Genomic DNA, 25,517 nt, shown 5'->3' on the forward strand with positions numbered 1-25,517 from the left:
GCTGGCATGAAGCTATGGCGGCCATTTTGAGTGCGGCAAATGAGCTGCGCACTGATTAGTTGGTGGGTGTCAGTAAGATGCGCGCTGATTAGTTGGGGGGCAGCTGTAAGCTGATTGGTCGGCCTCGCGGCGCTGCTGAGGGTCGGGGGTTCTTGGAGGGTCGGTATCGTGTGTGTGTGTGTGTGTGTGTGTGTGTGTGTGTGTGTGTGTGTGTGTGTGTGTGTGTGTGTGTGTGTGTGTGTGTGTGTGTGTGTGTGTGTGTGTGTGTGTGTGTGTGTGTGTGTGTGTGTGTTATATAGTGTGACTATATATATAAAATATATATATATAGTGTGTGTGTTATATATATTAGTGAGTGTATATGTATGTATATATATATATATATATAGTGTGTGAGTGTATATGTTTTATATATATATATATATATATATAATATATATTATGTGTGTGTATATATTGTGTGTGTATATATTGGTTCTGCATTTGCCTGGTTTATGATTTGTAACACATCATGGAAAATCAATAAGCAGGAAAGCATAAAACAGCAGAATAAAGTATAAAAAAAAAAAAAAACCATTAGGGAACTATAATAATACAACTGAAAAACATTAAATACTTAAACACTGATCTGGCGAGTAACGCCTAGGTATGGATGTTTGGCCGGGTCTTCTGATTTTGTTTCTCAATAATTGTTGGTTTTAGTTCTGAAAATGTTAACGGTGTCGGTTTTACAATGTACTTTTTCATTTCTACACACCGGTTTTGCCCAGCTCCAATATAGTATATAATTATATATTATTTATATATTGTGTATGTTAAATATAATTTACATCAGGCGCTCACGCTGGTCACTGTATGAAGTCTTGTATGTACACTCCACTCATTGGTAACTCATTCGCACACTTCTCTCTGACATGGCGTTTCATTTCATGTAGGAGTTTAGCCATGGATGGGCATGAAGGGGATATTGTTATTAACAAAAGGTTTGTGACGGAATCAGAATTAGAAGATCAAAGAAAGAAACGACAAGAGGAATGGGAAAAAGTGCGGAAGCCAGAGGACCCAGAAGGTACTTTTGTTAAAAAAAAAACTTTTTGTTAGTGTTTTTTGTATAATTGTCTGTATTGAAGGAATCTTCTCACTTATATGTATTGTTCATTAATAATCTCATGTGGGGGAGATGTCTGGGACAATTACAAGGTATGTATGTCTTGATATAGCATGAAAAGGATCCAACATTTCAACCTTCTCTGAGCTTTTTCTCAATTGAGTAACATCACTTAGTCACTTGAGAAAGACCTCAGAAAAGGTTGAAACGTTGTGCTTAGCCTTGGATCCTTTTCATGCCTTAGGCTGCGTCCATAGCACGGGAAGCCGTGCTGAGCCGTGCGGGCGCAGAGCGCTGAGCCCCTGCATCCTCAATGAGGGGGCCTCACGCGAGCGTCCGCAGGCGTGCTGAGGCGTTGGATTTTTCAGCTGACAGGCGAAGCTGTTTTTCAGAGCGTTGTCGGCTGAAAACATCCAATCAGCGTGAAGCAGTGTGAACTTCACGGCGCTGTGACGTTGGTGCGTCGCGGGCTATTGGCCCAGTGACGTCACTGCCCCGCCTCCCCCCCCCTCCCTATCGCGCACGCTGTCTCGCCTGCATGTGCATGAAATCGCACAGGATTCAGCAGGCGAGCGTCAGCGCGGCTCCGAACTGCTCCCCCCTCTATGGACGCAGCCTTAGTCTAGGATTTTTTGACAGAGTTTCCCTGACCCAGGAGCACCGGTGGTAATCGCAAGTATTTTTCTTTATTTATGCTGATTAGGTGTGCAGTACTGTTAACTTTTTTTGTCTTTATATAGCGCCATTAATCTACATAGCGCTTCACAGCAGTAATACATGTGACAATCATATAAATAACAAGTAATACAAATAACACATAAAGGGGAGACGTACTTCAGACATAAAAGTAACATTTAGGAAAAGGAGTCCCTGCTCAGAGCAGCACACAATCTAATTGGACAGGTAACATTTGTTCCAAGTGGAGCAGTGTTTGTGGATTTTGTTACACTCCATATTACTTTCATTAGTTTGTAGTTTGTTTTGGGATATGATTGCAATTTTGACCATGAGTGGGGAACAATGCATTGGCTTTTCTGTCTTACTCAGAGTGTCCAGAGGAAGTGTACGACCCGCGCTCACTGTATGAAAAACTTCAGGAGCAGAAAGAGAAGAAACAGCTGGACTATGAAGAGCAATTTAAATTCAGTAAGAAGCCATTTGTATTCTGTACCTTGTTATATACAGAATGAGGGCGTAGTATTATTCTGTAGCTTTTATATACAGATTGAGGACACAGTATTATTCTGTACCTTGTTATATACAGATTGAAGACGCAGTATTATTCTGTAGCTTTTATATACAGATTGAGGACACAGTATTATTCTGTACCTTGTTATATACAGATTGAAGACGCAGTATTATTCTGTACCTTGTTATATACAGATTGAGGATGCAGTATTATTTTGTACCCTCTTATATACAGATTGAGGATGCAGTATTATTTTGTACCCTCTTATATACAGATTGAAGACGCAGTATTATTCTGTACCTTGTTATATACAGATTGAGGACGCAGTATTATTCTGTACCTTGTTATATACAGATTGAGGACGCAGTATTATTCTGTACCTTGTTATATACAGATTGAGGAGGCAGTATTATTCTGTACCTTGTTATATACAGATTGAGGAGGCAGTATTATTCTGTACCTTGTTATATACAGATTGAGGACGCAGCTTTCCTAACGGGAGAAAGGAATCTTTTAATTGCGGCTTTATATACTTGAAAGATTCGTCAGTACAAATGTCTTTTGTATTGGGCGCTTTTTTTGCTCTTCTGAAATAGTACTGGGGGTTTGTGGTAAAGAAAGGGAGTAATCAGGAAAAAGCAACTTGGGGTGCCTAAATAGTGGGGACTAACTGGAACTAGGGAAAACAAGGATGGTGCTAAAGAAGCCTTGGATATTTTTGACTATTTTAGTCATTAAAATGACTTTTTTGCAGTAATTCTATTCTCAGTATTTTGGGTGTGCTTGGCTCCCTCGGTTTGGTTTGTGATAAAACCACAGATCATGTGGCTTTGTTGATAACATTTTGTATTGGACGTGGAAACGAGAGTTTTTTTTTACATGAACCACAGAGCATCAGCGTGAGAACTAATCGCCTCCAATAACCTGCTCACAGTGTGTGCTACAGAGATAGTCGCTCCTTGAGCTTATTTGCATAGTCCGCTCTGTGAATTAACAGGCCGGACGTTTACTGCAGCTTGGAAGGATAATAATACCACCGTGCTGCTCTGAAATACTCTCTGTAGCTACAGTACCTGTAGGGGAACTTCTGGAAATAGCTGTCAAGATCTGAGTAAATGTGTGTAAACATTCATCCTGCAGCTAGCAAAAAATCATGTTCCCCACTCTCTCCCCTGATGCCTGAGGGACACCCCCACCCCCCATTCTCTCCGCTGATGCCTGAGGGACAACCCCACCCCCCATTCTCTCCGCTGATGCCTGAGGGACACCCCCACCCCCCATTCTCTCCGCTGATGCCTGAGGGACACCCCCACCCCCCATTCTCTCCGCTGATGCCTGAGGGACACCCCCACCCCCCGTTCTCTCCGCTGATGCCTGAGGGACACCCCCACCCCCCGTTCTCTCCGCTGATGCCTGAGGGACACCCCCACCCCCCGTTCTCTCCGCTGATGCCTGAGGGACACCCCCACCCCCCGTTCTCTCCGCTGATGCCTGAGGAACACCCCCACCCTCCGTTCTCTCCACTAATGCCTGAGGAACACCCCCCCCCCCCCATTCTCTCCCCTGATGCCTGGGGGTCACCCCCTGTGATGGTTGGGGCGGACACAAAGCTACCGCGTTGTTTTGTCTCCCATGTGAAACCCGTTTATTCTCAATGTATGTTTTTCTGTCTGTATTGGGTTATGCTTCATTGTTTGGGGGGCCTGTAGTTCACTTAGTGAGGCCAGCACAGAATGAATCTCAGGGCTAGGTGCGGTGCTCAGGAACACTGGGGGAGGGCGTGGACTCATGTGGGGGAACATGTACGCCTAGAGCAGAGGCATTGTTCATACCCGACAGTGAGGCACCTACTGTATCTCTCTGCGGGAGATATCGAGCTGAAGCTGGGAACAGATGCCTTGCCCTGGCTCAGTTCCCTTTTGTCAATTTGAATTTCCCACTCCTTAAGTCCACCCCTGTGCTCTGTCCTAAAGCACTGTGCCCGCCCAAGGCCCTGATTCGTCCGTCTCGGACTAGCCCCCGGCCTCCGTCTTCGCTGAGCCAATCTCTTTACAGATTGGTCGGCACACGGTTTTTCAGAGAGAGGCCGGCAGACTAGGTAAGCCAACGCCAATCAGAGCTCCACCGTTATTCATGGTTCGTCTCGGTGTCAGAGACTAACTGGAAATACGAGCGGACAACCGATAGGCAATGATCCCAAGTCACTGGGATATTCTGAGGCGGATGGATTGTGGAAGACATCCCGGGTAAGCCCGCTCCGGCAGCACCTTGTGAGTTTGGAGTCCCCCGTACCCCACAGTTTTGGTGCATTGAGTCTGTGTTGTTGTTGTTATTGTTGTTATTGTTGTTGGCTCCGGACAAAATAATCCTTGTTTGTTTAACTCCTGTCGGATGACCCTCATCCCGGTGTAATAGTCTTGTCTCCCGTGACTCCCCCTCCCCACCTTCACTCAGCTGATGCCTTCGACAATCACCTGTGCAGGATTTGGGGAAGCAAACCTTGTACCCTCACATTCTGTCCCCACGCTAAGCAAGCTGAGAAACTGAAAGACTTTCAGTGGAAACCCACACAGCTGGGAAGAATCGCACCCCCAAAACGGTCTAGGAAAATATCAATGGATTCTCATGGCGGCGGCTGTGTGCTACAAATAGTGACACGTAACGCTGGCTGTGTGCTACAAATAGTGACGTAACGCTGGCTGTGTGCTACAAATAGTGACGTAACGCTGGCTGTGTGCTACAAATAGTGACATGTAACGCTGGCGGTGTGCTACAAATAGTGACATGTAACGCTGGCTGTGTGCTACAAATAGTGACATGTAACGCTGGCTGTGTGCTACAAATAGTGACACGTAACGCTGGCTGTGTGCTACAAATAGTGACGTAATGCTGGCTGTGTGCTACAAATAGTGACGTAACGCTGGCTGTGTGCTACAAATAGTGACATGTAACGCTGGCTGTGTGCTACAAATAGTGACACGTAACGCTGGCTGTGTGCTACAAATAGTGACACGTAACGCTGGCTGTGTGCTACAAATAGTGACACGTAACGCTGGCTGTGTGCTACAAATAGTGACATGTAACGCTGGCTGTGTGCTACAAATAGTGACGTAACGCTGGCTGTGTGCTACAAATAGTGACATGTAACGCTGGCTGTGTGCTACAAATAGTGACATGTAACGCTGGCTGTGTGCTACAAATAGTGACATGTAACGCTGGCTGTGTGCTACAAATAGTGACATGTAACGCTGGCTGTGTGCTACAAATAGTGACATGTAACGCTGGCTGTGTGCTACAAATAGTGACATGTAACGCTGGCTGTGTGCTACAAATAGTGACATGTAACGCTGGCTGTGTGCTACAAATAGTGACATGTAATGCTGGCTGTGTGCTACAAATAGTGACATGTAACGCTGGCTGTGTGCTACAAATAGTGACATGTAACGCTGGCTGTGTGCTACAAATAGTGACATGTAACGCTGGCTGTGTGCTACAAATAGTGACATGTAACGCTGGCTGTGTGCTACAAATAGTGACACGTAACGCTGGCTGTGTGCTACAAATAGTGACATGTAACGCTGGCTGTGTGCTACAAATAGTGACGTGTAATGCTGGCTGTGTGCTACAAATAGTGACATGTAACGCTGGCTGTGTGCTACAAATAGTGACATGTAACGCTGGCTGTGTGCTACAAATAGTGACACGTAACGCTGGCTGTGTGCTACAAATAGTGACATGTAACGCTGGCTGTGTGCTACAAATAGTGACATGTAACGCTGGCTGTGTGCTACAAATAGTGACATGTAACGCTGGCTGTGTGCTACAAATAGTGACATGTAACGCTGGCTGTGTGCTACAAATAGTGACATGTAACGCTGGCTGTGTGCTACAAATAGTGACATGTAACGCTGGCTGTGTGCTACAAATAGTGACATGTAACGCTGGCTGTGTGCTACAAATAGTGACGTAACGCTGGCTGTGTGCTACAAATAGTGACGTAACGCTGGCTGTGTGCTACAAATAGTGACGTAACGCTGGCTGTGTGCTACAAATAGTGACATGTAACGCTGGCTGTGTGCTACAAATAGTGACATGTAACGCTGGCTGTGTGCTACAAATAGTGATGTAATGCTGGCTGTGTGCTACAAATAGTGACACGTAACGCTGGCTGTGTGCTACAAATAGTGACATGTAACGCTGGCTGTGTGCTACAAATAGTGACATGTAACGCTGGCTGTGTGCTACAAATAGTGACATGTAATGCTGGCTGTGTGCTACAAATAGTGACATGTAACGCTGGCTGTGTGCTACAAATAGTGACGTAACGCTGGCTGTGTGCTACAAATAGTGACATGTAACGCTGGCTGTGTGCTACAAATAGTGACGTAACGCTGGCTGTGTGCTACAAATAGTGACATGTAACGCTGGCTGTGTGCTACAAATAGTCACATGTAACGCTGGCTGTGTGCTACAAATAGTGACACGTAACGCTGGCTGTGTGCTACAAATAGTGACATGTAACGCTGGCTGTGTGCTACAAATAGTGACATGTAACGCTGGCTGTGTGCTACAAATAGTGACATGTAACGCTGGCTGTGTGCTACAAATAGTGACATGTAACGCTGGCTGTGTGCTACAAATAGTGACATGTAACGCTGGCTGTGTGCTACAAATAGTGACATGTAACGCTGGCTGTGTGCTACAAATAGTGACGTAACGCTGGCTGTGTGCTACAAATAGTGACATGTAACGCTGGCTGTGTGCTACAAATAGTGACATGTAACGCTGGCTGTGTGCTACAAATAGTGACGTAACGCTGGCTGTGTGCTACAAATAGTGACGTAACGCTGGCTGTGTGCTACAAATAGTGACATGTAACGCTGGCTGTGTGCTACAAATAGTCACATGTAACGCTGGCTGTGTGCTACAAATAGTGACACGTAACGCTGGCTGTGTGCTACAAATAGTGACATGTAACGCTGGCTGTGTGCTACAAATAGTGACATGTAATGCTGGCTGTGTGCTACAAATAGTGACATGTAACGCTGGCTGTGTGCTACAAATAGTGACATGTAACGCTGGCTGTGTGCTACAAATAGTGACATGTAACGCTGGCTGTGTGCTACAAATAGTGACGTAACGCTGGCTGTGTGCTACAAATAGTGACGTGTAATGCTGGCTGTGTGCTACAAATAGTGACATGTAATGCTGGCTGTGTGCTACAAATAGTGACATGTAACGCTGGCTGTGTGCTACAAATAGTGACATGTAACGCTGGCTGTGTGCTACAAATAGTGACATGTAACGCTGGCTGTGTGCTACAAATAGTGACATGTAATGCTGGCTGTGTGCTACAAATAGTGACGTAACGCTGGCTGTGTGCTACAAATAGTGACGTAACGCTGGCTGTGTGCTACAAATAGTGACATGTAACGCTGGCTGTGTGCTACAAATAGTGACATGTAACGCTGGCTGTGTGCTACAAATAGTGACATGTAACGCTGGCTGTGTGCTACAAATAGTGACATGTAACGCTGGCTGTGTGCTACAAATAGTGACATGTAATGCTGGCTGTGTGCTACAAATAGTGACGTAACGCTGGCTGTGTGCTACAAATAGTGACGTAACGCTGGCTGTGTGCTACAAATAGTGACGTAACGCTGGCTGTGTGCTACAAATAGTGACATGTAACGCTGGCTGTGTGCTACAAATAGTGACATGTAACGCTGGCTGTGTGCTACAAATAGTGACGTAACGCTGGCTGTGTGCTACAAATAGTGACATGTAACGCTGGCTGTGTGCTACAAATAGTGACATGTAACGCTGGCTGTGTGCTACAAATAGTGACATGTAATGCTGGCTGTGTGCTACAAATAGTGACGTAACGCTGGCTGTGTGCTACAAATAGTGACATGTAATGCTGGCTGTGTGCTACAAATAGTGACATGTAATGCTGGCTGTGTGCTACAAATAGTGACATGTAACGCTGGCTGTGTGCTACAAATAGTGACATGTAACGCTGGCTGTGTGCTACAAATAGTGACATGTAACGCTGGCTGTGTGCTACAAATAGTGACGTAACGCTGGCTGTGTGCTACAAATAGTGACGTAACGCTGGCTGTGTGCTACAAATAGTGACATGTAACGCTGGCTGTGTGCTACAAATAGTGACATGTAACGATGGCTGTGTGCTACAAATAGTGACATGTAACGCTGGCTGTGTGCTACAAATAGTGACGTAACGCTGGCTGTGTGCTACAAATAGTGACGTAACGCTGGCTGTGTGCTACAAATAGTGACATGTAACGCTGGCTGTGTGCTACAAATAGTGACATGTAACGCTGGCTGTGTGCTACAAATAGTGACATGTAACGCTGGCTGTGTGCTACAAATAGTGACATGTAACGCTGGCTGTGTGCTACAAATAGTGACGTAACGCTGGCTGTGTGCTACAAATAGTGACATGTAACGCTGGCTGTGTGCTACAAATAGTGACGTGTAACGCTGGCTGTGTGCTACAAATAGTGACATGTAACGCTGGCTGTGTGCTACAAATAGTGACATGTAACGCTGGCTGTGTGCTACAAATAGTGACATGTAACGCTGGCTGTGTGCTACAAATAGTGACATGTAACGCTGGCTGTGTGCTACAAATAGTGACATGTAACGCTGGCTGTGTGCTACAAATAGTGACATGTAACGCTGGCTGTGTGCTACAAATAGTGACGTAACGCTGGCTGTGTGCTACAAATAGTGACATGTAACGCTGGCTGTGTGCTACAAATAGTGACATGTAACGCTGGCGGTGTGCTACAAATAGTCACATGTAACGCTGGCTGTGTGCTACAAATAGTGACGTAACGCTGGCTGTGTGCTACAAATAGTGACATGTAACGCTGGCTGTGTGCTACAAATAGTGACGTAACGCTGGCTGTGTGCTACAAATAGTGACATGTAACGCTGGCTGTGTGCTACAAATAGTGACATGTAACGCTGGCTGTGTGCTACAAATAGTGACATGTAACGCTGGCTGTGTGCTACAAATAGTGACATGTAACGCTGGCTGTGTGCTACAAATAGTGACGTAATGCTGGCTGTGTGCTACAAATAGTGACATGTAACGCTGGCTGTGTGCTACAAATAGTGACATGTAATGCTGGCTGTGTGCTACAAATAGTGACGTAACGCTGGCTGTGTGCTACAAATAGTGACATGTAACGCTGGCTGTGTGCTACAAATAGTGACATGTAACGCTGGCTGTGTGCTACAAATAGTGACATGTAACGCTGGCTGTGTGCTACAAATAGTGACATGTAACGCTGGCTGTGTGCTACAAATAGTGACATGTAACGCTGGCTGTGTGCTACAAATAGTGACATGTAACGCTGGCTGTGTGCTACAAATAGTGACATGTAATGCTGGCTGTGTGCTACAAATAGTGACATGTAACGCTGGCTGTGTGCTACAAATAGTGACATGTAACGCTGGCTGTGTGCTACAAATAGTGACATGTAACGCTGGCTGTGTGCTACAAATAGTGACATGTAACGCTGGCTGTGTGCTACAAATAGTGACGTAACGCTGGCTGTGTGCTACAAATAGTGACATGTAACGCTGGCTGTGTGCTACAAATAGTGACGTAACGCTGGCTGTGTGCTACAAATAGTGACATGTAACGCTGGCTGTGTGCTACAAATAGTGACATGTAATGCTGGCTGTGTGCTACAAATAGTGACATGTAACGCTGGCTGTGTGCTACAAATAGTGACATGTAACGCTGGCTGTGTGCTACAAATTGTGACATGTAATGCTGGCGGTGTGCTACAAATAGTGACATGTAACGCTGGCTGTGTGCTACAAATAGTGACATGTAACGCTGGCTGTGTGCTACAAATAGTGACATGTAACGCTGGCTGTGTGCTACAAATAGTGACATGTAACGCTGGCTGTGTGCTACAAATAGTGACATGTAACGCTGGCTGTGTGCTACAAATAGTGACGTAACGCTGGCTGTGTGCTACAAATAGTCACATGTAACGCTGGCTGTGTGCTACAAATAGTGACATGTAACGCTGGCTGTGTGCTACAAATAGTGACATGTAACGCTGGCTGTGTGCTACAAATAGTGACGTAACGCTGGCTGTGTGCTACAAATAGTGACATGTAACGCTGGCTGTGTGCTACAAATAGTGACATGTAACGCTGGCTGTGTGCTACAAATAGTGACGTAACGCTGGCTGTGTGCTACAAATAGTGACATGTAACGCTGGCTGTGTGCTACAAATAGTGACATGTAACGCTGGCTGTGTGCTACAAATAGTGACATGTAACGCTGGCTGTGTGCTACAAATAGTGACATGTAACGCTGGCTGTGTGCTACAAATAGTGACATGTAATGCTGGCTGTGTGCTACAAATAGTGACATGTAACGCTGGCTGTGTGCTACAAATAGTGACATGTAACGCTGGCTGTGTGCTACAAATAGTGACGTAACGCTGGCTGTGTGCTACAAATAGTGACATGTAACGCTGGCTGTGTGCTACAAATAGTGACGTAACGCTGGCTGTGTGCTACAAATAGTGATGTAATGCTGGCTGTGTGCTACAAATAGTGACATGTAACGCTGGCTGTGTGCTACAAATAGTGACGTAACGCTGGCTGTGTGCTACAAATAGTGACATGTAACGCTGGCTGTGTGCTACAAATAGTGACATGTAACGCTGGCTGTGTGCTACAAATAGTGACATGTAATGCTGGCTGTGTGCTACAAATAGTGACGTAACGCTGGCTGTGTGCTACAAATAGTGACATGTAATGCTGGCTGTGTGCTACAAATAGTGACATGTAACGCTGGCTGTGTGCTACAAATAGTGACATGTAACGATGGCTGTGTGCTACAAATAGTGACATGTAACGCTGGCTGTGTGCTACAAATAGTGACATGTAACGCTGGCTGTGTGCTACAAATAGTGACATGTAACGCTGGCTGTGTGCTACAAATAGTGACGTAACGCTGGCTGTGTGCTACAAATAGTGACATGTAACGCTGGCTGTGTGCTACAAATAGTGACATGTAACGCTGGCTGTGTGCTACAAATAGTGACATGTAACGCTGGCTGTGTGCTACAAATAGTGACGTAACGCTGGCTGTGTGCTACAAATAGTGACATGTAACGCTGGCTGTGTGCTACAAATAGTGACATGTAACGCTGGCTGTGTGCTACAAATAGTGACATGTAACGCTGGCTGTGTGCTACAAATAGTGACATGTAACGCTGGCGGTGTGCTACAAATAGTGACATGTAACGCTGGCTGTATGCTACAAATAGTGACATGTAACGCTGGCTGTATGCTACAAATAGTGACATGTAACGCTGGCTGTGTGCTACAAATAGTGACATGTAACGCTGGCTGTGTGCTACAAATAGTGACATGTAACGCTGGCGGTGTGCTACAAATAGTGACATGTAACGCTGGCTGTGTGCTACAAATAGTGACGTAACGCTGGCTGTGTGCTACAAATAGTGACATGTAACGCTGGCTGTGTGCTACAAATAGTGACATGTAACGCTGGCTGTGTGCTACAAATAGTGACATGTAACGCTGGCTGTGTGCTACAAATAGTGACGTAACGCTGGCTGTGTGCTACAAATAGTGACGTAACGCTGGCTGTGTGCTACAAATAGTGACGTAACGCTGGCTGTGTGCTACAAATAGTGACATGTAACGCTGGCTGTGTGCTACAAATAGTGACATGTAACGCTGGCGGTGTGCTACAAATAGTGACATGTAACGCTGGCTGTGTGCTACAAATAGTGACATGTAACGCTGGCTGTGTGCTACAAATAGTGACATGTAACGCTGGCTGTGTGCTACAAATAGTGACATGTAACGCTGGCTGTGTGCTACAAATAGTGACATGTAACGCTGGCTGTGTGCTACAAATAGTGACATGTAACGCTGGCTGTGTGCTACAAATAGTGACATGTAATGCTGGCTGTGTGCTACAAATAGTGACATGTAATGCTGGCTGTGTGCTACAAATAGTGACGTAACGCTGGCGGTGTGCTACAAATAGTGACATGTAACGCTGGCTGTGTGCTACAAATAGTGACATGTAATGCTGGCTGTGTGCTACAAATAGTGACATGTAACGCTGGCTGTGTGCTACAAATAGTGACGTAACGCTGGCTGTGTGCTACAAATAGTGACGTAACGCTGGCTGTGTGCTACAAATAGTGATGTAACGCTGGCTGTGTGCTACAAATAGTGACATGTAACGCTGGCTGTGTGCTACAAATAGTGACGTAACGCTGGCTGTGTGCTACAAATAGTGATGTAACGCTGGCTGTGTGCTACAAATAGTGACATGTAACGCTGGCTGTGTGCTACAAATAGTGACATGTAACGCTGGCTGTGTGCTACAAATAGTCACATGTAACGCTGGCTGTGTGCTACAAATAGTGACGTAACGCTGGCTGTGTGCTACAAATAGTGACATGTAACGCTGGCTGTGTGCTACAAATAGTGACGTAACGCTGGCTGTGTGCTACAAATAGTGACGTAACGCTGGCTGTGTGCTACAAATAGTGACATGTAACGCTGGCTGTGTGCTACAAATAGTGACATGTAACGCTGGCTGTGTGCTACAAATAGTGACATGTAACGCTGGCTGTGTGCTACAAATAGTGACATGTAACGCTGGCTGTGTGCTACAAATAGTGACATGTAACGCTGGCTGTGTGCTACAAATAGTGACATGTAACGCTGGCTGTGTGCTACAAATAGTGACATGTAACGCTGGCTGTGTGCTACAAATAGTGACATGTAACGCTGGCGGTGTGCTACAAATAGTGACATGTAACGCTGGCTGTGTGCTACAAATAGTGACATGTAACGCTGGCGGTGTGCTACAAATAGTGACATGTAATGCTGGCTGTGTGCTACAAATAGTGACATGTAACGCTGGCTGTGTGCTACAAATAGTGACATGTAACGCTGGCTGTGTGCTACAAATAGTCACATGTAATGCTGGCTGTGTGCTACAAATAGTGACACGTAACGCTGGCTGTGTGCTACAAATAGTGACATGTAACGCTGGCTGTGTGCTACAAATAGTGACATGTAACGCTGGCTGTGTGCTACAAATAGTGACATGTAATGCTGGCTGTGTGCTACAAATAGTGACATGTAACGCTGGCTGTGTGCTACAAATAGTGACACGTAACGCTGGCTGTGTGCTACAAATAGTGACATGTAATGCTGGCTGTGTGCTACAAATAGTGACATGTAACGCTGGCTGTGTGCTACAAATAGTGACATGTAACGCTGGCTGTGTGCTACAAATAGTCACATGTAATGCTGGCTGTGTGCTACAAATAGTGACATGTAACGCTGGATGTGTGATACAAATAGTGACGTAACGCTGGCTGTGTGCTACAAATAGTGACATGTAACGCTGGCTGTGTGCTACAAATAGTGACGTAACGCTGGCTGTGTGCTACAAATAGTGACATGTAACGCTGGCTGTGTGCTACAAATAGTGACATGTAATGCTGGCTGTGTGCTACAAATAGTGACGTAACGCTGGCTGTGTGCTACAAATAGTGACATGTAATGCTGGCTGTGTGCTACAAATAGTGACATGTAACGCTGGCTGTGTGCTACAAATAGTGACACGTAACGCTGGCTGTGTGCTACAAATAGTGACATGTAATGCTGGCTGTGTGCTACAAATAGTGACGTGTAACGCTGGCTGTGTGCTACAAATAGTGACGTGTAACGCTGGCTGTGTGCTACAAATAGTCACATGTAATGCTGGCTGTGTGCTACAAATAGTGACATGTAACGCTGGCTGTGTGCTACAAATAGTGACATGTAACGCTGGCTGTGTGCTACAAATAGTGACATGTAATGCTGGCTGTGTGCTACAAATAGTGACATGTAACGCTGGCTGTGTGCTACAAATAGTGACATGTAACGCTGGCTGTGTGCTACAAATAGTCACATGTAATGCTGGCTGTGTGCTACAAATAGTGACATGTAACGCTGGCTGTGTGCTACAAATAGTGACATGTAACGCTGGCTGTGTGCTACAAATAGTGACATGTAACGCTGGCTGTGTGCTACAAATAGTGACATGTAACGCTGGCTGTGTGCTACAAATAGTGACATGTAACGCTGGCTGTGTGCTACAAATAGTGACATGTAACGCTGGCTGTGTGCTACAAATAGTGACATGTAACGCTGGCTGTGTGCTACAAATAGTGACGTAACGCTGGCTGTGTGCTACAAATAGTGACATGTAACGCTGGCTGTGTGCTACAAATAGTGACATGTAACGCTGGCTGTGTGCTACAAATAGTGACATGTAACGCTGGCTGTGTGCTACAAATAGTGACATGTAACGCTGGCTGTGTGCTACAAATAGTGACGTAACGCTGGCTGTGTGCTACAAATAGTGACACGTAACGCTGGCTGTGTGCTACAAATAGTGACACGTAACGCTGGCTGTGTGCTACAAATAGTGACATGTAATGCTGGCTGTGTGCTACAAATAGTGACATGTAATGCTGGCTGTGTGCTACAAATAGTGACATGTAACGCTGGCTGTGTGCTACAAATAGTGACATGTAACGCTGGCTGTGTGCTACAAATAGTGACATGTAACGCTGGCTGTGTGCTACAAATAGTGACATGTAACGCTGGCTGTGTGCTACAAATAGTGACATGTAACGCTGGCTGTGTGCTACAAATAGTGACATGTAATGCTGGCTGTGTGCTACAAATAGTCACATGTAACGCTGGCTGTGTGCTACAAATAGTGACATGTAACGCTGGCTGTGTGCTACAAATAGTCACATGTAACGCTGGCTGTGTGCTACAAATAGTCACATGTAACGCTGGCTGTGTGCTACAAATAGTGACATGTAATGCTGGCTGTGTGCTACAAATAGTGACATGTAACGCTGGCTGTGTGCTACAAATAGTCACATGTAATGCTGGCTGTGTGCTACAAATAGTGACACGTAACGCTGGCTGTGTGCTACAAATAGTGACATGTAACGCTGGCTGTGTGCTACAAATAGTGACGTAACGCTGGCTGTGTGCTACAAATAGTCACATGTAACGCTGGCTGTGTGCTACAAATAGTGACACGTAACGCTGGCTCTGTGCTACAAATAGTGACATGTAACGCTGGCTCTGTGCTACAAATAGTCACATGTAACGCTGGCTCTGTGCTACAAATAGTCACATGTAACGCTGGCTGTGTGCTACAAATAGTCACATGTAATGCTGGCTGTGTGCTACAAATAGTGACACGTAACGCTGGCTGTGTGCTACAAATAGTGACATGTAACGCTGGCTGTGTGCTACAAATAGTCACATGTAACGCTGGCTGTGTGCTACAAATAGTGACGTAACGCTGGCTGTGTGCTACAAATAGTCACATGTAACGCTGGCTGTGTGCTACAAATAGTGACACGTAACGCTGGCTCTGTGCTACAAATAGTGACATGTAACGCTGGCTCTGTGCTACAAATAGTCACATGTAACGCTGGCTCTGTGCTACAAATAGTGACATGTAACGCTGGCTGTGTGCTACAAATAGTGACATGTAACGCTGGCTGTGTGCTACAAATAGTGACATGTAACGCTGGCTGTGTGCTACAAATAGTGACATATAACGCTGGCTGTGTGCTACAAATAGTGACATGTAACGCTGGCTGTGTGCTACAAATAGTGACATGTAACGCTGGCTGTGTGCTACAAATAGTGACATATAACGCTGGCTGTGTGCTACAAATAGTGACATGTAACGCTGGCTGTGTGCTACAAATAGTGACATGTAATGCTGGCTGTGTGCTACAAATAGTGACATGTAACGCTGGCTGTGTGCTACAAATAGTGACATGTAACGCTGGCGGTGTGCTACAAATAGTGACATGTAACGCTGGCTGTGTGCTACAAATAGTGACACGTAATGCTGGCTGTGTGCTACAAATAGTGACACGTAACGCTGGCTGTGTGCTACAAATAGTGACATGTAACGCTGGCTGTGTGCTACAAATAGTGACATGTAATGCTGGCTGTGTGCTACAAATAGTGACATGTAACGCTGGCTGTGTGCTACAAATAGTGACATGTAACGCTGGCTGTGTGCTACAAATAGTGACATGTAACGCTGGCTGTGTGCTACAAATAGTGACATGTAACGCTGGCTGTGTGCTACAAATAGTGACATGTAACGCTGGCTGTGTGCTACAAATAGTGACATGTAACGCTGGCTGTGTGCTACAAATAGTGAGATTTAATCAGATATCAATCGTTTTGTTGTAATTCTGGAGTGGACTTTTATTTCTTTAGATTTAAAGAACACACATTTGTATGTTATAATTAAAGGTTTCCGCTATTTTATATAAAATATGTAATCTAATCTAGATCCCTTTATTGCTTTTAGTGTGTGTGTGTGTGTGTGTGTGTATATCTATATCTCTATATCTCTCTCAAATAAAAAGTTCATTTGTGAGCAACCCCGCCTTTCACCATTATCCCCAGCATACAGTGCTTCTACTGCAGCAAGGGATTCTGGGAAATGACATGCAAATGATATATATATCGTTTTGAAATATTTTCCGTTTTAGTAGCCGTATTGAGCTTGGTGTAGTTTAATGCCCAGTTATGAGACTGATCCTGTCTCTGTATGTCCTATAAAAACTGTAATGTGCCCTTTGAGTACATATCTGTTCTTAAATGTAGGAATTATCCGTTTCACAAAAAACAAATCTTTACAAAGTTTTCATAGTTCTCTCCATTTTAAAGACTGAATAAAGATATGGAGCTTTAAGAAGCAACATTGCATGATCTCCAGGAATCGGACATGTTTCAGTCAGACATTGACAGTGGCTTGGGGTGGGGAGGATGGGGGGTATTGCTGGGCTGGGTTCTGCCATACATTTTTCACTGCACTGTTGTCTTTTCAGAGAATATGGTAAGAGGGTTAGATGAAGATGAAACCAACTTCCTTGATGAGGTTTCAAGAAAACAAGAGTTGGTGGAAAAGCAGCGAAGAGACGAAGAGAAGAAAGAATTGAACGAATACAGAATATCCTTTTCCAACCGTGTAACTGACATTTTGTTGCAGGTCCCTCGTGGGCTGCGGCTCCGCTGCCGCTGAGCTCGCTCATGCTTGAGAGCGGTGACATCACCAGCTCTCCAAGCATGCGCGATCGGCTATCCTGCATCATTTAGAGCAGAAGCTGGAGGGCGTGGCTATTAAGGGAGGGGCGTGTCATTGACTGGATTGGGGCTGTGTGTGTGTCTGTGTGTGTCCCTCCCCTCCATTCTCTCCCTCCCCCCTCCCCTCCATTCTCTCCCTCCCCCCTCCCCTCCATTCTCTCCCTCCCCCCTCCACTCCATTCTCTCCCTCCCCCCCCCTCCCCTCCATTCTCTCCCTCCCCCCCTCCCCTCCATTCTCTCCTCCCCCCCTCCCCTCCATTCTCTCCCCCCCCTCCCCTCCATTCTCTCCCTCCCCCCCTCCCCTCCATTCTCTCCCTCCCCCCCTCCATTCTCTCCCTCCCCCTCTCCCCTCCATTCTCTCCCTCCCCCTCTCCCCTCCATTCTCTCCCCCCCCCCTCCCCTCCATTCTCTCCCTCCCCCCCTCCCCTCCATTCTCTCCCTCCCCCCCTCCCCTCCATTCTCTCCCTCCCCCCCCTCCCCTCCATTCTCTCCCTCCCCCCCTCCCCTCCATTCTCTCCCTCCCCCCCCTCCCCTCCATTCTCTCCATCCCCCCCTCCCCTCCATTCTCTCCCCCCCCCTCCCCTCCATTCTCTCCCTCCCCCCCTCCCCTCCATTCTCTCCCTCCCCCCCTCCATTCTCTCCCTCCCCCCCTCCATTCTCTCCCTTCCCCCCTCCCCTCCATTCTCTCCCTCCCCCCCTCCCCTCCATTCTCTCCCTCCCCCCCTCCATTCTCTCCCTTCCCCCCCCTCCCCTCCATTCTCTCCTCCCCCCCTCCATTCTCTCCCTCCCCCCCTCCCCTCCATTCTGTCCCTCCCCCCCTCACCTCCATTCTCTCCCTCCCCCCCTCCCCTTCATTCTCTCCCTCCCCCCCCTCCCCTCCATTCTCTCCCTCCCCCCCCTCCCCTCCATTCTCTCCCTCCCCCCGCTCCCCTCCATTCTCTCCCTCCCCCCCTCCCCTCCATTCTCTCCCTTCCCCCCCCCTCCCCTCCATTCTCTCCCTTCCCCCCCCTCCCCTCCATTCTCTCCCTCCCCCCCTCCATTCTCTCCCTCCCCCCTCCCCTCCATTCTCTCCCCCCCTCCCCTCCATTCTCTCCCCCCCTCCCCTCCATTCTCTCCCCCCCTCCCCTCCATTCTCTCCCCCCCTCCCCTCCATTCTCTCCCTCCCCCTCTCCCCTCCATTCTCTCCCTCCCCCCCCTCTATTCTCTCCCTCCCCCCCTCCCCTCCATTCTCTCCCTCCCCCCCTCCATTCTCTCCCTCCCCCCCCTCCATTCTCTCCCTCCCCCTCTCCATTCTCTCCCTCCCCCCTCAATTCTCTCCCTCCCCGGCCTCCATTCTCTCCCTCCCCCCCTCCATTCTCTCCCTCCCCCCCTCCATTCTCTCTCTCCCCCCCCCTCCATTCTCTCCCTCCCCCCCTCCCTTCTCTCCCCCCCATCTCCTCCATTCTCTCCCCCCCATCTCCTCATTCTCTCCCCCACTCCCTCCATTCTCTCCCCCCCCCTTCCACCACTCCCCCCCCTTAGCCTTTATTGCCTCTCTCTCCCCATTGGTCAGAGCAGGGTCATGTGACCCTGCTCACCACTCCAAACTCAAATTGAATTGTCTTCCCAAGCACCAAGCTTGGGAGAGCTTACGTGCCCGCGCGCTCAGCGCTAGCGTGGACGCAGCCTTAAATGTATTTTGTTGGCGGTTCCAGAGAGAGAATGAGTGTTAAAAAAAAAATTGCACTTTTTTAAATAAACTTTTATAAATCCAGATGGATGGAGGGTCCGAGAAGTTGTGGCTAAGTGCACTTCCCCAGGCCCCTCTGGTCAGCTGCCTAAAGCTATTGCACTCATTAATACTGTCCTACTCCTCTTCTTGCCCTCTAACTAGACTTGAACACATGAGTAGCAGGACACTATATATACACAGGACAGGAGCAGGACACTATATATACACAGGACAGGAGCGAGACACTATATGAACACAGGACAGGAGCGGGACACTATATATACACAGGACAGGAGCGGGACACTATATATACACAGGACAGGAGCAGGACACTATATGAACACAGGACAGGAGCGGGACACTATATGAACACAGGACAGGAGCGGGACACTATATATACACAGGACAGGAGCAGGACACTATATGAACACAGGACAGGAGCGGGACACTATATGAACACAGGACAGGGACACTATATGAACACAGGACAGGAGCAGGACACTATATGAACACAGGACAGGAGCGGGACACTATATGAACACAGGACAGGAGCGGGACACTATATGAACGCACTTTGCACACGCAAAGACACACACACCGCCCCGCTGCTGCCGGGCCTGGGACAGCTGGGAGAGTTATCCCTGCTCTCCCGCTCACTGCACTATATATGAACACAGGAGTGGAGCAGGACACTATATATGAACACAGGAGAGGAGCAGGACACTATATATGAACACAGGAGTGGAGCAGGACACTATATATGAACACAGGAGAGGAGCAGGACACTATATATGAACACAGGAGAGGAGCAGGACACTATATATGAACACAGGAGAGGAGCAGGACACTATATATGAACACAGGAGTGGAGCAGGACACTATATATGAACACAGGAGAGGAGCAGGACACTATATATGAACACAGGAGAGGAGCAGGACACTATATATGAACACAGGAGAGGAGCAGGACACTATATATAAACACAGGACAGGAGCGGGACACTATATATGAACACAGGAGAGGAGCAGGACACTATATATGAACACAGGAGAGGAGCAGGACACTATATATGAACACAGGAGTGGAGCAGGACACTATATATGAACACAGGAGAGGAGCAGGACACTATATATGAACACAGGAGAGGAGCAGGACACTATATATGAACACAGGAGAGGAGCAGGACACTATATATGAACACAGGAGTGGAGCAGGACACTATATATGAACACAGGAGAGGAGCAGGACACTATATATGAACACAGGAGAGGAGCAGGACACTATATATGAACACAGGAGTGGAGCAGGACACTATATATGAACACAGGAGAGGAGCAGGACACTATATATGAACACAGGAGAGGAGCAGGACACTATATATGAACACAGGAGAGGAGCAGGACACTATATATGAACACAGGAGAGGAGCAGGACACTATATATGAACACAGGAGAGGAGCAGGACACTATATATGAACACAGGAGAGGAGCAGGACACTATATATGAACACAGGAGAGGAGCAGGACACTATATATAAACACAGGACAGGAGCGGGACACTATATATGAACACAGGAGAGGAGCAGGACACTATATATGAACACAGGAGAGGAGCAGGACACTATATATGAACACAGGAGAGGAGCAGGACACTATATATGAACACAGGAGTGGAGCAGGACACTATATATGAACACAGGAGAGGAGCAGGACACTATATATGAACACAGGAGAGGAGCAGGACACTATATATGAACACAGGAGAGGAGCAGGACACTATATATGAACACAGGAGAGGAGCAGGACACTATATATGAACACAGGAGAGGAGCAGGACACTATATATGAACACAGGAGAGGAGCAGGACACTATATATAAACACAGGACAGGAGCGGGACACTATATATGAACACAGGAGAGGAGCAGGACACTATATATGAACACAGGAGAGGAGCAGGACACTATATATGAACACAGGAGTGGAGCAGGACACTATATATGAACACAGGAGAGGAGCAGGACACTATATATGAACACAGGAGAGGAGCAGGAAACTATATATGAACACAGGAGAGGAGCAGGACACTATATATGAACACAGGAGAGGAGCAGGACACTATATATAAACACAGGACAGGAGCGGGACACTATATATGAACACGGTCATAAAACGGCTGCACTGAGGGAGCGGGAGAAGCTAATTCAAACAGAAACGGCCACCTGTTGCCAAAAGGGGAGAGGGTTGGTGGCCACCTGTACCCACCAGTATTCTAGATAGACCTACCTATCTTACACAGCAGCCCTTGGGCCGAGGACAATGTATGTGTGTGTTTTAGGGTGACCAGTGCATCACTTCCAGGCAGGAATGGCAGGAAAAGACTTGTGCTGTAAGCAATTTTAAGATCTCAAGAAGTTAAACAATGAACCTCAGAGCGTTTGTATTCGGTCTGAAGCCTTCGCATCTAACTGCAGCTGGGTCATTATCCAGGCAATTAACACAAATATAATTGCTGGAGTAATACACAGTAAAGAATTTTCCAGGCAAATTGCTTAGCTCCTCTGCTACTGAGAGGCCTGTTCCCAGGCAGCAGATCGGAGCTTTTGGGGGTTTTTTTCTGCTCCATCTGCTTTTCCAGATGTTTTCTTTAAATTGATCTCATTAAATAGGTCCTGTACCTAATTAAATGGGAATCAGTCTCTTTTTCTAGAGGTGAACGCACCATTTGCGCACGAAGGAGAAATCTGACACGTCGGATCCCCCCTCCGTTTGGGATCTCTCTTCTACCACTTTCCGTCGGCTTGCCATCCTTAATCTTCATCTCACAATTCCTGCACAAAAGTGTCTGCAAACGCCATCCACGAGAAGCGGGAGCCGGATAAAAAGCCTGCGGGGAAATCTGGCGACGGCAAGACAAAGCTTTCTCAGGCCAAGCTGCTGGCAGGAGCCGTCCGGCCCAGAAGGTTGGTTTGGTTCTGCTCCTTACTGAGAAACACCGGTGTTAGCAAAGGCTTCTTCTGTTGGAACGTTTCCAGTTTGACAGAAACAGGAGAAATCTATTTCTAAATGCACCTTTTTGATACAACTTTTATACGAGTATTTGTTATGCTTTCTGTAGGGATTCTTTCTTCTTTTTTTTTGTGGTATTTGCCGCAATTGTATATGATTTTATGGTGTTCCCTTCCAAGTAGATATAGAAATGAAGGAATAATTAGTTTCAGTGCTGCGATGCTCTGCTGGGAGATCCATTCATATCCATTCCTGGAGTGGCAAACCTTTCTGCTTTGCATGGATTTTCTGAGTCTGTTGAGTTTTGAATGTAGTACATTTTATGGTTTGCAGTAACTATATATATTTGTTGCCAGCCAACTTTGTCAGGAGTCGGAATTCAGATCCAGAAGATGTATATTTTGGTACTGATGACTGCTTTTACTTCACAGTCAACCTCTGATAGTTGTGAAAGTTCTTGTTCTATAACTGATGATGATACAGGAGGAAACGTGGGCCCATGTGGCATGTTCGACATGCTGTCCTGTGACACAGCTATAGCTCATTGCTACAAAGCCATATACTGTAGTAATATTATAGAATATTACAATATCATAAAACCTTTATGGAGTCCGTTCCGTTCAGTGCAGTTAGGAGTGTGGAAAATAACCGTTATTAAAACTTACCAATCCATTTTCTATACGTTCTTTCTGTTTTACATGAGTAATCAAACCGTACCTATATAATATATATTGATTGTAAGTAGCAGTGTTCTTTATTTTTGGGAAACATGATTATCTTGTAATTTTCTTCAAGAATGTAAGTGTACAAATGTAGTTGCATTTTTTTTAAGTCTCTCGCACAGATTTTTTTAATTTTTTTTTTGGACAATTTTTGTTGTTTATTTTCAGTAATTCTGAAACCTCAAGTGCAAAGAAATTGAAGTTAGATCAGGAACATGAGGATCCCAAGGGTACGTATCGCCCAGCAAAATCTTCCTGGGGTGTTTGGGTATTCATGCCTAGAGCAGCTGTTGGCTTTGCCTGGTTTTCCAATCATTTTTTAAATTCATTAGTGAGGTCTGGTGTAGCAGGGCTAAGCAGCGTTCCCCTTCATTAGTTAATTGGTTCTGGTTTTGTTGGAGACCCTAGTTTTTATCTGCTGTAAAACTTGGACTTCCCTGGGAGAACCACTCTTCAGGCGACTGGAAATCTCTCCCAACGACCAGTCTTGTCAACACCTGAACATAGACCCCAAGGTTTCTAACACGCTGATATGATTCACGTGCGCATAATGAAACTTATTCGTGCAATGTATGTAAGGCAGACAGGAATTCTGCACAGAGTGCATGCCTGTGTATGTATCTCTGAATCTGCATATGTATTTGTCTATTAAAGCTGCAGTTCAGTCAATATCCTGTTTTTTTTAATAAATCAGTTCTGTAGTAAGAACAAATACTTTTAGCAATTTCTGTTTTTAAAAAAACAACTTTGAAAGACCAATTTTCTTGTATTCTATTTTAACAGCCATTTGCTAAGGCACTGCCCCTTCATGTCCTGTCACAAGCCCTGCCCTCCCTCTAGCACATGTCAGTGCAGGAGTGCTCATGAATATTCATGAGCTTCCACTGACTGACAGAAGCAGAAGAAAAACCGATCCCTTCACTAATTATGTCACCAAATTTCGCCGATCAATACGTGGAGAACGAATTGACTGGCAGTTATACAGTTCTTTAGGTAATTAGAGATTGCCCACATGAAACTATTGAAGTAAAAAAATAAATTAAAAAAAAAAAAAACTGAACTGCCGCTTTAATCTCTGGTCATTTTGAAACAAGTACATTTATACATAGGTGAGTATAGCTAAGTTTGTATCTATATTATCTTGTTAATTCTGTATTGACAGAAACCCCTACTGACCCCATTGCAAGCAGTCCTGCAGGTGGCGCTGTTCTTCACTGCCCTTCTGCCTCTGTCTGCATTGGGATCCTGCCTGGCCTGGGAGCCTACTCAGGGAGCAGTGATTCGGAGTCCAGCTCAGACGGTGAAGCCACTATAAACTCCATGGGAAAGATCGTCTCCTCTGTTTTTCGTACAGGAACTTACCTCGATGCCCCTTAAACTGAAACTACACATAGCAAAAACCCAGCTCAACCTACAAATGCAAAAATGTTCATGTGGAAATTTCCATGCACAAGTAAAACTTGGAAAAAAAGGTATGCACAAAGACTATCCACTTATGTAACTGACCTTTGGGCGGAGTATTTTTAATTTTGACTTGTTTAAAAAAAAAAAAAAAAAATTAAACTCGCTAAATCAACACGTGTGGTTGATTCATCTGAACTTGGACGCCATACAGAAAATATATACGTGAAAACGTCAAGAAATGCTAATAATCTGTTACTGTCTTTAATTCACGCGCTTGTGTTTTCATTAAAATGATTGTCAGAGGTATATTCAAAAACCATTTCTGTTTTGCATTTTATCACACTTTTTTTTTTATTGCTCTTATATGAAAACACCCATTAAATGTGCCCGCTGTGAGGCTTCGGGATTTGTTTTATCAGCACATAGTACAGCTCAACCCCCTTATAACGCTGTGCTTGGGGTCCAAAGAATCGCATTGCGCTATAAGCGGATCGCGTTAGAAATAATGTACAATTGTTTGCATTGTACAATAAAGTATTTAAGAGACCAATAATCGTGTTGTAAAGTATTCATACATACGAAAATTGGGAGCCGCGCTTCATGGATCGCGTTATAACGGGGTTGAGCTGTATCTAGTTATCTCCTTACCTAAAATTGCTAAATCCTGACCGGGAACTAAATTAGTTGGCGCTCATGGCACAGCTGTGAATACATCTGTAAGGGAATCTCTCCTAGGAAGACCGTGTACTAATGGCATTAACACGTTTACGGGTTACATCTGGGTAATTGGTGGCGTTTCGTTGCAGAAATCTGACCCCTATACGTTTTAAAGTTACTTTGTAAGCATGATGAGCTGAGAGGTTGGAAAGCTTGTAACATTTTCAACGACTTGGTCTAATAAAAGGTATTGTACCCCCTACTCGCTCTCCCTCCTTTGTTACTTCTTCGTCAGCATGGTGACCGAAGATTTGAGACGGTTTGATGTCCTCTGGCCGCCTCATTTCTGTCCCACTATGATATTCGACAAGAGTTTGCACCGGCAAAGACCCGCTCGGCCACACCCATTATCTTTTATTGGCTCTTTTTTAAGGATGGCGGCCCCAAGGGTAAAGAAAATACTTGATTGGCAAACAC

At 45.9% G+C, this 25,517-nt stretch overlaps 1 protein-coding gene across 2 annotated transcripts; it reads left to right on the forward strand.

Moving 5' to 3' along the window:
- Nucleotides 1–21: 21 nt before the first annotated feature.
- On the forward strand, nt 22–25,302 carry PSME3IP1 (proteasome activator subunit 3 interacting protein 1). 2 transcript variants are annotated; one of them, XM_075576858.1, is made up of 7 exons: nt 22–159; nt 936–1,069; nt 2,156–2,254; nt 17,282–17,403; nt 22,075–22,211; nt 23,148–23,209; nt 24,142–25,302. In XM_075576858.1, the coding sequence occupies exons 2-7, from the start codon at nt 946–948 to the stop codon at nt 24,354–24,356; spliced, it is 759 nt and encodes a 252-aa protein (XP_075432973.1). In that variant the 5' UTR covers nt 22–159; nt 936–945; the 3' UTR covers nt 24,357–25,302. The 2 variants fall into 2 exon arrangements, with proteins under 2 accessions (XP_075432973.1, XP_075432974.1); XM_075576859.1 differs by lacking the exon at nt 22–159 and adding an exon at nt 504–646.
- The last annotated feature ends 215 nt before the right edge of the window (nt 25,303–25,517 follow it).

This window comes from Ascaphus truei, chromosome 19, assembly GCF_040206685.1.
Source record: "Ascaphus truei isolate aAscTru1 chromosome 19, aAscTru1.hap1, whole genome shotgun sequence".
In the NCBI taxonomy this organism is placed as follows: domain Eukaryota; kingdom Metazoa; phylum Chordata; class Amphibia; order Anura; family Ascaphidae; genus Ascaphus; species Ascaphus truei.